Source organism: Hylobates moloch, unplaced genomic scaffold, assembly GCF_009828535.3.
Source record: "Hylobates moloch isolate HMO894 unplaced genomic scaffold, HMol_V3 SCAFFOLD_18, whole genome shotgun sequence".
NCBI lineage: Eukaryota > Metazoa > Chordata > Mammalia > Primates > Hylobatidae > Hylobates > Hylobates moloch.
The window spans coordinates 34,330,119-34,345,036 of record NW_026652293.1 but is presented as its reverse complement, the minus strand read 5'-3'; the positions used below and the strand labels follow the sequence as shown (position 1 = coordinate 34,345,036).

Here is a 14,918-nt window from a genome sequence, read left to right as displayed (position 1 = left end):
TTATTTTGTGTGGGTAGTGAGCCTAGGATTAGATGAAGATGATCATTAACATTGCTTGTAGCCTTACAGAGAAGGTTGTGCCTACAGTTGGGAAGTATAACTGCGTGAAACACAAGTGGATTAATATTTTAGAATATTGATTTCCTATGTAATAATTTGTGTGGTGGTTAACTCCATTTTGAACCAGAAATGTGTAGCTCTGCCCAAAAGATGTTAAGCAAGCTGGAAACCCTTTTTGTGGTTGCATTACTCTTGCCATGTCACCCTACTCTCCAAGCTTCCCATTAGAGAAATGAGATTTAAAAGTAGCACTGTATTTACTGTGTTCTGGCAGAGTAACTTTAAAATAATGATAGTGGTGTATCATTGGAATATGCAATATTGGTTATTGTCAGATTTTTGCTAGACAATGCTATAGGAAGGAATTATTCTCTTATAAGAATTTAGCAGAAAAAGTAGAACCTTTGAAAAATGTGCCACAAAAGAATGTGAGTCACCATATGGAATCTAGGATCCCATACTTACTACAATTACATAATATGTACAGTTTTAAAAACAGAAATTTTAATACCTTATAGGAATTTGTCTTAGACACATCGTTTTTGAAAAATAGAGAATTTCCCTCTTTCCTGTTTTCTTCTTGCCTCTCTTCCCCATTACTTAGCAGAAATAAAATACTGAAAGAGCCCTCTTTCTTTTGCTAGTGCTTTTGGCCTCCCACCATCTGTATTTTCTAATGGGCATGAAATAGATACTTCTGAATGAATTGGTGAAGTTTTAGTTCATGTTATTTGAAGAATCTTTTGAGTTTTTAATATTTGGTTTGTAGGAGTCTTATGTTTGTAGATGATTTGTTTATAATTGTGGATTAACTGAACTAAGATAAAACACAACTGTGCATTGTCAAGCAGTAACATTACTAAAATAAGTTGCTACCAATTTTATCTTTACATTTTCAAGTTGTTTGTGGTTAAATTTATGACAGGTAGAATGGTAGAGTGGAAGGAGCATTATAATTGGAAATCTGTGTAGTCTTGCATCAGATAACCTAAACTGTATAGGCTTTAGCTTGAATGCTTGCTAATTCTGTTATAACTTAAAAATATATTGTTTATCTGTAAAGTTAACCTAATATAGTATTTGGTGCTTAAACAGAATTTTAATTTTTCTTTTGCTTTGTTACAACTTAATTTTTATTTGAGATAATGTCCTAAATTGTTTCTGTCTTCCATCTTACACTCACTTTTTTTAAGTCGGAGACCAGCTTGATAGCAAACTTTGTGCATAGTTCTGTGTTGATAGGAGAAAATCTATTTCAGAAAATTCCAAGATCTAAAATCATACTACTTAAACCACATATGTTATGAAGCCCACATGTATCTTTAAAATCTGAATTCTATATTATTGTCTTTATTTCTGGATTCAGGAGTGTTTGGAATTTTTCTTTATGCTTAAATATAATGAAAGGGAAGTGATTATATGGGAAGTTTTAGTTTGTCTTAGAAAATGCAGACATTAAAACTAAAATGCAGACATTAAAACTTAATATAGTTTTTGGCATCATAGTAGTCATTGAATAATTTCAGTAATGTTTGTGAAGATACATTATACAGAAATACTAATTTTTCCTCTTTTCTCCCCTTCTCAGCCATCTGTTGAATCTTCAAGTCCAGGTAAGTATTTTCCATATTTTTTATAATCTCTATTTGAGTAACATTTGTCCTACTAGTTGCATAAAGACTAGAGGAGTTAGACTATTATCTGACTTGCTTTTCTTCTGAATGCTTCTTTTCTCTGGGGAAAAAGAAATGGATGAAATGTTTGACTGCCCATGAAAGTACAGGTGAGGCTACTGTGATTTCATCCTAAAAATGACTATTTTTGGGTTTTCTTTTTATTTTTGGTGAGTTGCCATATGTATTTCTCACAGTTTTGCATTATTGTTTGACTTGTAGTATATATATAAAGTGTGCTTTTTAAAAAGGAATCATTAGCTTAGAAATATTTGCTTGTGTAGGGATTTCAAAGTATTTTTGAGAAAAAATTGTTAGTGCATTACAGAGGGAGGGGAAAAATAAAGTAAGCAAAAGATTCAACAAGTGAATATTTAATGTAAATAAGGAATATTCTAAATAAGGAAATCATTCTTAGATTTGAATAGGATCAAGTTTTATGTTCTGACTACACATCTAGGATTTTTGTATTCTTTCTCAAATACAGTACATATTCATTTTTTCCTAACTTAGAGATTGCAAACCTGTGATCTTTGAATCAGATCTGTGCCACAAATTTTTTTTTGTTTGGCCACTGTAGTGATCTTTAAAAATAAGAATATTTTATATATGAAATCTGGATTTAGGGTTCCCATGGGCTGGCACCACTGGGTACAGTAGTTCTACATGGCAGTAATTCATTGGAGTTGAAGCAGTGAGGAAAGAGTCAAGTACTAGTCTTTTATCCTCAGTGTCCAGTGACTGTCAAGAGAAATGGGACTGCCTTTTGCATGGGATATGTGGGTTAAAGAGTAGTCCAATATAGAAGAGTGAGAAAGTGAACCCTCTGAGGCATAGTAATGTTTTATTTGAAAAAATCTCACATGTATTGAATACTTAGATATGATGTATTCTGTATTACTGAATTTTCCAGATTATTGAAGCAATCACCTTTCTGTGTTTAAAGTTTTAGGAAGAAAGCTTTTAAAAATGCTTAACATAAGATAAGCCTGTTTTCATGGTGCAAGGTCCTTTCTATGAACATGAATCATTGGACTCTGAGGGTGGGACTAGATCACATCTACATCCCTTTTAAATGACTAGTGTGCTTAGTTGATGTTGATTTTGTCCTTTTGATTTCAGCTGAAAGCATCTTACTCTTTTTAATATGCTTGAGAGTAAAGTACATTAGGCTTTGTGCATTTCTGAAACTCAATTTTTTTTGAACTTTCTGTTTTATAAGTATATCCTGGATGGTTAAGATTGGGAGTAATCTGGTCTTAGATAAGTGTTAGATCACCATATTCGTTTTTAGGACATGGAATTATTTCCGATTTTTTTTTCAAACAGAAGTTGTTTTCATAGAAAAAATAGATCCTACTTGTTTTTTATAGTATTGTGATATTGCAAATAAAATTGAGATTTAGATATTTCTGATGAATTTTTGAGGCATTCATCCGATAGTACATAGATACATAAAATAATTACTCAGAAAGCAATATTAGTAATTGGCTTTCTCAGTTTCCATTACATTTGAATCAGCCTAGGCTGAACTGGAAGAATAATGGAGTTTGAAGAATACAAATGTTGGCCAGGCGCGCAGTGGCTCACGCCTGTAATCCCAGCACTTTGGGAGGCTGAGACGGGTGGATCACTTAAGGTCAGGAGTTTGAGACTAGCCTGGCCAACATGGTGAAATCCCGTCTCTTCTAAAAATACGAAAATTAGCCAGGCATGGTGGCACATGCTTGTAATCCCAGCTACTTGGAAGGCTGAGGTGGGAGAATCCTTTAACCTGGGAGGTGAAGGTTGCAGTGAGCTGAGATCATGCCACTGCACTCCAGCCTGAGCTATAGAGTGAGACTCCTTCTCTCAAAAAAAAAAAAAAAAAAAGTCTTTGATAGCTTTGCTACTTGTTGAATACTTAACAGATTGAATGTTTATATTTCTTTAGCTTGTTTTCAGACTGAAATAGATCTTTTGAGTTAGACAGTATTTGTCATTTGAGGCTTCTGCCCAGGGCAGTGTTTATTGTTCTTATAAGTAATGTTAATTACAGCCAGTTATAAAAGTTGGTAGAGAAAATTAGGAATAGTCATGTAAAAAATTTTTCGGTCCCCTGGTGAAAAGGCTATATCCTTTGTAGCATCTGTACTTTGCAATCAATGCTAGTAATAATAGTCACATGGGCCGGGCGCGGTGGCTCACGCTTGTAATCCCAGCACTTTGGGAGGCCGAGGCGGGTGGATCACGAGGTCAGGAGATCGAGACAACGGTGAAACCCTGTCTCTACTAAAAATACAAAAAAAAAAATTAGCTGGGCGTGGTGGCGGGCGCCTGTAGTCCCAGCTACTCGGAGAGGCTGAGGCAGGAGAATGGCGTGAACCCGGGAGGTGGAGCTTGCAGTGAGCCGAGATTTGCGCCACTGCACTCCAGCCTGGGCGACAGAGCGAGACTCCGTCTCAAAAAAAAAAAAAAAAAAAAAAATATATAATAATAATAATAGTCACATGACCACATTAATTGCTTTGTCTTTAGTCTCCACCAGTGTAAGCCAAAGTAGAGGCACAATGTAAGGCTTTTTACCTGTAAGACTAGTAGCCATTAGAGGTGGGGAATTAATGGAGGTGAAGATAATTTAAAAAGTGATTAAATGAGTAGACATGATACAAACTTGAATTTACCTTTGAAAAGATGGAAGGTACCTTTTCTGCAGTAGGATAGGATTTCATGACAAAGCAGTGACATTTGCCTAACTCTGATGCAAAATACTTAATTTATACAAAGCACCAGACTCATTACCCCTAATGATTTATTATTGGGATTTTTTTTTTTTTTTTCCCTAGGAGACAGCCTAATGGTGGGCCTAGCTATTGACAAGAATAAGATGGTTAGTTGGTTCTAAGGAACAAGGCAAAAAGAAGTCAGATAAAATAGGTCAGATCAAGGAAAGAGAAAAACTGAAAATTGAAAGTTTATAGAAAAAAGCATAGTGTGCATTAGGGAAAGGAGTTGGAGTGAGACAGGAAGTAGTTCACCTACACTTTGTTATTTGATATAATAAGGGAGTGAAATGGCAAGTCTTCATATATAATTGGCTTTGCAAATAATAACAAAAAATGAACTTAAGGTGAGTTATAACACATGCTTTGATGCTGTATACCTATGAACTTGAATTTTTTTAAAAGTCAATAGAGTATAACAAGTATAACAAGAAATTAAGCATAATTATTTTTGATAATACCTGTGTCTAATTACAGTTATATTCTGATTGGGATAATAGTATACAAAGGGATGATGTGGGGATTTTTTAGGGTCTTTCTGCCTACAACGGAGAAAAGTATAGCATCATTTGTAGGGATACATGATTACTGACTACTCAGTATCCCAGAAGATTCCTGGGTGAACTGAAAAGTTTGAGGAGAGTTTTTTCTTGAAAACTCAGAAGAGAAAAGGATTGGGACAGAAAACTACACCTATATTAATGTTTCTCAAATTGTGCTCCTATGGAACCCTTGTGTCCATTCCCTCAAGCAGTACTAAGATGCACTGCTAAAATTGCACTAAGCTTTTCTTAATTTCTGGAAGAAAATTAAGATAATATGCTTTTCTAAATGTTTTTCTAAATTATTCTAAAACTTTGAAAAGTGTTAATAACTCATTTTTACTATAATCTGGTATAAGGTATCTGACTTGGCATATAATTACGTTTTTAGTTACTTTCTATTTAATATCAGTTCCTTTCCTTTCCTCCTCTCCTTTCCTTTCCTTTCCTTTCCTTTCCTTTCCTTTCCTTTCCTTTCCTTTCCTTTCCTTTCCTTTCCTTTCCTTTCCTTTCCTCCTTTCTTTTTTGAGATGAGGTCTCACTGTGTTGCCCAGGCTTGTCTTGAACCCCTGAGCTCAAGCAATCCTCCTGCCTTGGCCTCCTGAAGTACTGGGATTACAGACATAAGCCACTGCGCCTGGCCTAATATTAGTATTTTCTAATGCTTCTGAAAGGGCACAATGATGTTAAGTGCTTTGCCATGTGACCTGGCTTGCATTCACTCATCTTAGTACATAGACTCTCCTTAAGTATTCTTTGAGGCAGTATACTAAAATAATTTACAGGAGGCTTGGAGTCCAGTAAAAGCATAGGTGTTGGGATTAGTATACCCAGGATTCAAATTCCGTCTTTGCCATCTACTGGCTTTGTCAGTTTAGACTTGCTACTTAAAATCTCTAAGCTTTGAGTTTTTATTTTGGTTTTTTTTCCTCTTTAAATGGGATGATAATACCTACTTTGTAGGATTATTTGAAGATTAATTGAGATAATATATATGACGTGCTTGAACATACTATCTGGCATATAGTAAGCACTCAAAAAAATGATTCTTTTGAAAATTGTTGTGAGTAACGGAAGAACCCGAAGCTTTGGGCATTCCCTTATTCATAATAGTCAGATTTTCAAGAAGTCAGCTCTATCTCTTTGCTTTACTTATTGTTTATCTTTCTGGAGTGAAATGAAAGAATAAGTACATCTATTAATATCTAACCATCAACAGTTAAAACTTTAAAAATTGCTAATTTTTTCAGTGTTCAGTAACTCATTTGTTTATTAGTAAACAATGCTTTTGCAAATCTAGGTCCACATTGGCAGTAGTAAAACTTGGGGATATTTTACATAGTCATATCCCCAAGTTTTACTACTGCCAATGTAGTACAATATTTTACAGACTGTGTATGCCCAGCCTTTGCATTCTACTATTACAAAGCTTGACCCTATAGGGTTCAGCAGTATTCCCCAACCACATGTCAGTTAGACATGTTTATTAGACTAGATTATTTTTAATGCCTTTGATAAGAGTTCTCTATGCAGTTTTAATAAATTTTGCTCTTCTACTCAGTCTTTTGCGTTATTTCTGATCAAAATCCACTAAGTTAAGGACAGCTACTCAAAATATTAGATTTTTTTTTTTTTCTTTAAAGTCAGGGCCTCGCTCTGTCTCCCAGGCTGGAGTGCAGTAGTGTGATCATGACTCACTGTGGCCTTGACCTCCCTGGCTCAGGCATTTCTCCTGCCTTAGCCTCCTGAGTAGCTGGGATGACAGGCACACAGCACCACACCCACCTAATTTTTAAATTTTCTGTAGAGACAGGGTCTCATTTTGTTGCCCAGGCTGGTCTCAAACTCTTAGGCTGAAGTGATCCTCCCTTCTTGGCCTCATGAAGTGCTGGGATTAAAGCATGAGCAACCACATCCAGCCACTAGAATGTATTTTCAAGGAAGTACTTCTAGAATAATAATATTTGAGTGCAGCTGTGTCTTCACTAGACTGTGTATTCAGATGACTGTATATTTCGCATGACTATACAGTCATCCTTCGATATCTGTGAACCTCCCTCAGATACCAAAATTGTGGATGCTCAAATCCCTGATACAAAATGGTATAGTATTTGCGTGTAACCTATGCACATTTCTCTTATATGCTTTAAATAATCTCTGGTGTGTGTGTGTGTGTGTGTGTGTGTGTGTGTGTGTATATATATATATATAAAATACCTAATATAGGTAAACGCTATGTAAATAGTTATACTGTGGTGTTTGGGGAATAATGACAAGGAAAAACGCCTGTACATGTTGAAGACAGAGGTTTTTTTTGGTTTTCTTTCCTCTGAATATTTTCAATCTGCTGTTGGTTGAATCCACAGACACAGAAGCCATGGACATGGAGGGCTGACTTACAGTCTCCTCATGGGCCAGAGGAGTTCATACTCATTGGTTCTATCAAACATTAATCAAATGGTTAAGAATTGTGATTTTTAGGGCCAGTTACACCTGTAATCCCAGCACTTTGGGACGCCAAGGCAGGATGATTGCTTGAGCCTGGGAGTTCAAGACCAGCCAGGGTAACATAGCAAGACCCTGCCTTTATCAAAAAAATATTAAAAAATTAGCTATGTGTTGTGGTCGTAGTCCCAGCTACTTTGGAGGCTGAGGTAGAAGGATCGCTTGACCCTAGGAGGTCGAGGCTGCAGTGTGCTGTGATTGTGTCACTGCACCCCAGCCTGGGACAGAGTGAGACCCTGTCTCGAAGAAGAAGAAAAAAAAGAATTGTGACTTTTTTCCACACGAAAAGCCTGTTCTTATTTGATATGACCATTTATTATTTACAACTTGTTTCATATTTATAACATTATAAACACTTTTAAAGCTATAAACATTTTCCTCCCATTTTGCTGTTGTAACTATTAAAAAGCAATACATAATAGTTGCTGTGCGTAGCTTTTTCTTGGTACTTTTGACTTACATCCAGCTTCAAATAAAAATATATACATTAATATTAATAAGATCCACTTAATTTGGTTTACCAAACTTTTTGAAATATTCCTTACCAGGAGGTTCAGCAACATCAGATGACCATGAATTTGATCCATCAGCTGACATGCTGGTTCATGATTTTGATGATGAACGAACATTAGAAGAGGAAGAGATGATGGAAGGAGAAACAAACTTCAGCTCTGAAATAGAAGATCTTGCAAGGGTAAATAACATGTAGAGCTAGGGTATGAATTGGTTATGACTTTTTTGTGGAAAGGGAAGATCTGAAATTTTGATTCTCTGACTAGGAGAGAAATTGTGTTATATATTAATGACTGAAAAATTCTGTGTGATCATAGGTGGGATATTTAAAGTTTGAAATGAAAGGCTTTTAAAAACAATAACTTCATTATGTGAAATAACAGAATTCATATAGTTACTTTGGTAAAACATAGACTGTTAAATGATTCTGCTATAAAAGGTCTGGTCAAAAATGGACTATAAAAGGATTCTACATGGCCTGTTATATACCCTTTGTCCTTCCCCAGTTACCGTATCTTTACTTATTCTCCTTCGGAGCCAAAAATTCGTGAAATATCATTTTCCATTCATTACATAAAGTGCTCTAGATTATCTCCACCTCTTCCTGTCAAGGTGACCAGTGAACTTTCCTTGTTACATCCATTGTTATATTCACTTTTCTCTTACTACCTTACTTTTTCTCAGCAGTATTCAATATAGTTTAACACTCCCTTCTTTTACTTGAATTCTGGAGTACGCTACTGTCTGGTTTTCTTTATCTTTTTGTTCCTATTCAGTATCTTTTGCAGACTCTTCTTCCCTTACTTAAGGTTTACATGTTGGCAGTTCGTAATTCTCAGTTTGGACCTTCTTTTTTTCTCTCCTGTCTCTGTCTGGATCAGTGCTCCTCAAAATGTAGTATGAGGGTCAGCTGCATCAGAATCAACCATGTACTTATTTTAAAAAGCAGATTTTTAGACCTCTCCCCCGGCATACTGAATCAGAGTCTCTGGAGGTGGGGTTCAGATCCACATCTTCATTAAGTTGGCATTACATGTACACCAAATTTGAAAATCACTAAGCTGTGTGATTTAATTTATTCCCATGGTATCTATATGCTTAGTATTCTTTAGTTTATATTTCTATCATTAACCTATTTCCTGTCTCCAGTTTTGTTTGTCCACTTTGACATTTCTGCTTGCTTATCTCAACGGACATCTCTAAATTATAAATGTCCAAAACAGAACTATTGACTGTTGTTTTTTTCTCTACTTGTTCTTTCCCTGTCCTCTCTATCAGTAAAAAGTGGCACTACTATTTACCCTGTTGCCTAAGTCAGAGAAACCAGTGAGTCATTTTCCTTCTCTTTCAATATCTTATTTCTAAATAAACCTAATCATTTGTATCCACAAGAATATCCCTTAGCCGACTCTTGTTCCATTGCTGCCTAGATTACATTCTTTCTAGCCTAGACTATTGCAGTAGCTTCCTAACTGGTTTCCCCATTTCCTCTTTTACCATCTTTCTCCTGATACATTTCCACCCAGGAGCTGTGATCTTCTTTTCAAAATGTAAATCAGTTTATATCAACCTCCCAGCTTCCTGTTATATCCAAAGAAAACCCAAACTCCTCAACCAGGCCAGCAAGGCCACCTGCATGATAATGGCCTCTTACCCATGTATCACACTACCTGTGTTATAGCCACACTAGCTGCTTTTGTTGTTAAATAAGCGAGTTTCTTCCTGCTTCAAGGATTTTCAGCTCATTCTCGCTCTGGTATATGCATCCCAAGGCCGGCTCCTTATCCTCTGGGTTCGGTGTTGCCTCCTCAGAATAGCAGCCTTTCCTGCCCCCTAATTAGCTTTTAATTAGTTTTTTGTTTTATTTTTATTTATTTATTTTTAACCACTGTATCCTATTCAATGCTTTCTTTAGTGTTAGGACACAATTTGTAATTGTTTCTTTAATTTGTCTGTACCTCCACTGGTTTTGAGAAGATAAAATGACTGTTATTCACCAGTATATTTCATGGTACCTTGCAAGAGTGTTCACTCAAAAGTATGAATGAATGGATATATCGGTCTGATATGTTCTAATAAAATTTATCATGCATATGATTTCCTGTACTCCATAATAAAAAGAACAAAAGAAATAAGACATAGTGCCAGTCTTTAAGGATTTGGAATACATAATGTCATGGAAAATGAATGCTTATACTTTTATGGTAATATGTCTCATAATTTTAGTTTATAACTTTTTAAAGTGTACATTTAAAGAGCTCAAAAAGGAGTTCTATTACTGTTTATTCAAATCTTGTCAGGTGATCCCACTGTGGGATTAGAGCTGGCTTTGGGATTAGATCATTTAGTGATTATAGCTGACTTAATCTACAATGTCTGAATAATTTAGTGTGTCAAAGGTGTATATTGGCTATCACAAAAGTCTTTCAAGAATAGGTTAAAAAGCATATGAAGGGCTGGGCATAGTGGTTTATGCCTATAATCTCAGTACTTCAGAAGGCCAAGCCAGGAGGATTACTTGAGGCCTGGAGTTCAAGACCAGCCTGGGCAACATAGTGAGACCCCCAACTCTGCAAAAAATTTTTTAAAAAGATTAATTAGGCATGGTGGCATGCACCTGTAGTCCCAACACTTCATGAGGCTCAGGTGGGGGGATTGCTGGGGCCCAGGAATCCGAGGCTGCAGTGAGCTATGATAGCACCGCTGCTCTCCAGCCTGGGTGACAGTAGAAATGTTACTACTATTTACCCTGTTTTATTTTTCAGAGACTATGTCTCTGAAAACAGGGCACTTGAAGAACTTGGAGTCAGAACTATTGTTTAAAAGTAGGAGGCTGGGAAGCGATTCAAAAACAGTTGATTTAACAATCATAGTCACTTCATGTATTTGTGAAGTGAGAAGACAATTATTTTCAGTTTGCCTATATTCAGAGAAGATCTATCACTGTATATTTTTTGCTTCTGAATAGCCATCTGTGGGATAAAAGGTACAGTAATAAAATCTTGTATTTTCTGTCTTATATTCTATATTAGCTCAAGTACTAATTAGCAAGAGGAAATAAGTAGAGTTTTCATAATGGGTTATGAGAGTGATGTTTTTTCTATTTCAGAAAATGAGGTATTTATTACATTTAATTAGTAGAAAATTACTAATGGGCTGTGCTAAAATTTTGGTTATATCATTGGCTTTTCCTGTTTCTGCTATTCCTTTCCCCAGCCCCATATAGTGCCTTAAAACTTGCTTTCAAGTGACCCTGCCTTAGGAAATAGAAGTTAAAATAGAATTATTTATAGAGATAGGGAAAAAAAGACAGTTGAACGAATCCTTTATCATCCTTTCAGCTAGGCAGCCTTATACCTTTTCAGATTCTTCTCTGACTTCTCCCAGAAACGATTAAAGCTTTAAGTAGCATAGAATGCTTTTCATCTATAACCTGAAGCTAAGCAATATTTCGGGGCCAATTTGTTGGATTTCCTAGAGTTAACTCTTTAGGTATGAACCAAACAAAATCTTTGTTGTGTTTATTTAAAAAGTGAGTATGATTTTGTTGTATTGATTATTGATTTGCTTTTATAGAAGCAAAACATTAGTTATGTCAGGGATTGATAAAGCGCTTTTCACCTTACACCTTGGTTGCATGAAATGAATTTTTGATGTATTGTGGCAGAACTCTGACATTCATTCAGGAAATATCAATAACTGTATATAGCATGTGGTTTTAAGTTCATTCAATTTGAATTCTAGAATTTTTCAGTGAAAACTAACTTGATAGAAGTTTTGATGTGTATTGTTACATTTGTATGCATGGATTATGGCAATATAAAAGATAGTTAAGTGTTAAGTGTTTTAATAAAATTGGGTGTATAGGTTATTATTTATTGTGATCTTAGAGGGAATGTCAGAATCATTCTCATAGTAAATAAATAGACTTTTGTTTTGTTTTGTTTTTTTGAGACAGAGTCTCACTCTGTTGCCCAGGCTGGAGTGTGGTGGCACGATCTCGGCTCACTGCAACCTCCACCTCCTGGGTTCAAGCAATTCTCCTGCCTCAGCCTCTCTAGTAGCTAGGATTACAGGCATGTGCCACCAAGGCCAGCTAATTTTTGTATTTTTAGTAGAGATGAGGTTTCACCATGTTGCCCAGGCTGGTTTCGAACTCCTGGCCTCAAGTGATCTGCCCATCTCAGCCTCCCAAAGTGCTGGGGTTACAGGCATGAACTACTGCACCTGGCCATAGATACACTCTTGTTTGCTACAAATAGAAACACTCGAGTTTAACTCTGTTTTCCAAATGAACTCTTTAAACTCAGAGACTCTAAATGGGCACAATTGTGGCAGTCCATTTGGGAAAAGAAAGATCAATATATTACGTATTTAGATATATTTTATAAAAATCACACTAACAGTATCTGTATTTAATATATACTTTTAAAGTGCTAGATGTGTTCCATCCAGAGCTAGAGAATAATTAAAATGTGTGATTAAAATGTGAGAGATTGCAGTATTTTGAAGTATACACACAACATTAATTATATAGATAGAAAAGAAATCTCAGTGTGAGGATTATAAAGAAGAGTTCACTGCCTTCATTCCTATATAGTTTTATCTTCTAGTCAAGCCCCAGCCCCAAGAGGTTGGTTACCTTAGGAACCATCTCTGTAGTTCAGTCTGGATGTGGTCCTTTAGGCCTTTTTGGCTGGAAATCAGCCTCTTTCCTTCTTCCTACCTTCATTAGCATTTTATTGGTAAGTCAGTTTTGGTACAACAGGTGTAAGAGTACTATCTACATCCACCAAATGGCCCTGACTTGAAGGTCAGCACCTGCCATTTCTTAATGACTCACCTCCTGATGTGAGGGAGAAGGAGCTAGGAATTAGCACCTCTTCTGCAGCTAGGAGTTGAATGCCACTCCAACCTTATAATATGTTGGTGTTGGATAACTTTACCCTATTGTCTTGAAATTAGGACAGACTTAACTTGAGATATAGTATATGATGTTTATCCTTTTTGATACAGGGTCTTACTCTGTCGCCTTCCCAGGGTCATGCGATCCACCTGCATAGCTGGGACTGTAGGCGTGCACCACTATGCCCGGCTAATTTTTTATTTTTTGTAGAGATGGGGTCTTGCTCTGTTGCCCAGGCTGGTCTTGAACTCCTGTGTGCCAGCAGTCCTCCCACTTTGGCCTCCCAAAGTGCTGGGATGATAGGCATGAGCCACCGAATCTGGTCGGTTTATCTTTTAAAAGGTCCATTTCTCCCACCTTCAGCCAGCCTTCCTTTAGCTTATGCAGACATGATTGCCCCTCCTTTTGTTACAGTGTAAGACAGCTCATTTCTTAAAGTACAGTCTGCAAATATAGTATGTATTCCTGTTTTTTTTTTTTTTTTTAATTTAATTTTTTAGAGACAGGGTCTCATTCTGTCACTCTGGCCGGAGTGCAGTGGTGCAGTCATAGCTCAAGCACCCTGAACCTCCTGCATTCATGCCTTTCTCTCGCCTCAGCCTCCTGAGTAGCTAGGACTGCAAGTGCATGCTACCGTGCCTGGCTACATTTCTGTGTTTTTATTCATCATGTACTATGCCCACTTTCCTTATTTCTCACAGTTTATCAGCCCTCTTATTTCACATTGTAACAGGATGCTGTATACTTAACCTGACGTTAGATTTTAAAGAAGGCAGTATATATGCATATGTACAGAAGGGCAGTGTAAAGCAGTGAGTTAGACTGCCTGGGTTCATAATCCAGCTCTACTACTTACTTCAGTGTGTGACTTAGGATAAGTTACTTAACATTGTTAAACTTCAGATGTTATTACAAGAATAATATATCTAAAGCACTTAACATAGTATTTGGCACATAATAAACACAAAATAAATCTTAGTAGTTAATGTCATTCATAAGATTCTCAAAAAAGTCTCTGACCTATAACTGAAAATGTACAACTTGACACATAATTTTTTCTTTCACTCTGTTCTCGCCTTTTTATACTCTTTTAACACTTACGTGAATGGGAATAAAACACTGTGCTGCTTTATTGTGATGTTTCAATTTAAGTTGAAGTAAGCCCTTGAGTAACTGGTAGAATGCAGACTTTGGTAATATAAGCTAATTAGAAATTCTCTGGAACAGGTGACTAACAGGCCCTGGCATAATAGTGTACTACTTTTGGCCAAGTTTTATTCATCCTTAAATCTTTTTTCAGAGGGAAATAACGGAATATTTGCGTTACACGATATCATTACTGTTGATAGCATCAGAATTTGGGGGTGCAGAGACAGAAATCTGTCTGTAACTAGATTACAGTCTAATCTCAAACCAGGTTAGACAAAATGAAGAATTTCATGTAAGTCTCAAGGAATTTCATTAAAGGGGGGAATATATCTGCTCCCCAGGGACTCAAGTGCCACCAGAATTTATTTTCTCTATTTCTGCTTTTCTACATGGTTTACCTCTTTTTGTTTTTGAGACAGGGTCTCATTTTGTCACTCAGGCTGGAGTGCAGCAATGCAATCTTGGCTCACTGCAGCCTCAGCCTCCCTGGATGAAGCCATCCTCCTGCCTCAGCCCCGCTAGTAGCTGGGACTACGGGCATGCACTACCACACCCAGCTAATTCTTTTTGTATTTTTTATAGGGACAGTGTTTCGCCATGTTGCCCAGGCTGGTCTCGAACTCCTGAGCTCAAGTGATCTGCCTACCTTGGCCATCCAAAGTGCTAAGATTACAGGTGTGAGCCACCGTGTCCCACCTGACTTGTCTTTTCAGACCAACTTCCTTCATATGATGCTGTCAGTTTGTAGGTCTCCCACATTTACTACTTGAGATAGTCTGTGCTTCTTTCTTAAGTTGCTGTTGATAAA

General features: G+C 36.6%; 1 protein-coding gene across 14 annotated transcripts in view; it reads left to right on the top strand.

Annotated features, from left to right (window-relative positions):
• The window catches only part of MIER1 (MIER1 transcriptional regulator), a 63,079-nt gene that overhangs the window by 13,706 nt on the left and 34,455 nt on the right, over nucleotides 1–14,918 (top strand). For 8 of the 14 annotated variants that reach the window (XM_032137528.2, XM_032137517.2, XM_058430379.1 and 5 more), the window contains 2 exons: nucleotides 1,649–1,673; nucleotides 8,091–8,236. In XM_032137528.2, the coding sequence (XP_031993419.1) occupies nucleotides 1,649–1,673; nucleotides 8,091–8,236 (171 nt within the window). Of the gene's footprint in view, nucleotides 1–1,648; nucleotides 1,674–1,806; nucleotides 1,844–8,090; nucleotides 8,252–14,918 lie in introns of those variants that run through there. The other 6 variants (XM_032137526.2, XM_032137516.2, XM_058430377.1 and 3 more) reach the window with 2 other exon arrangements.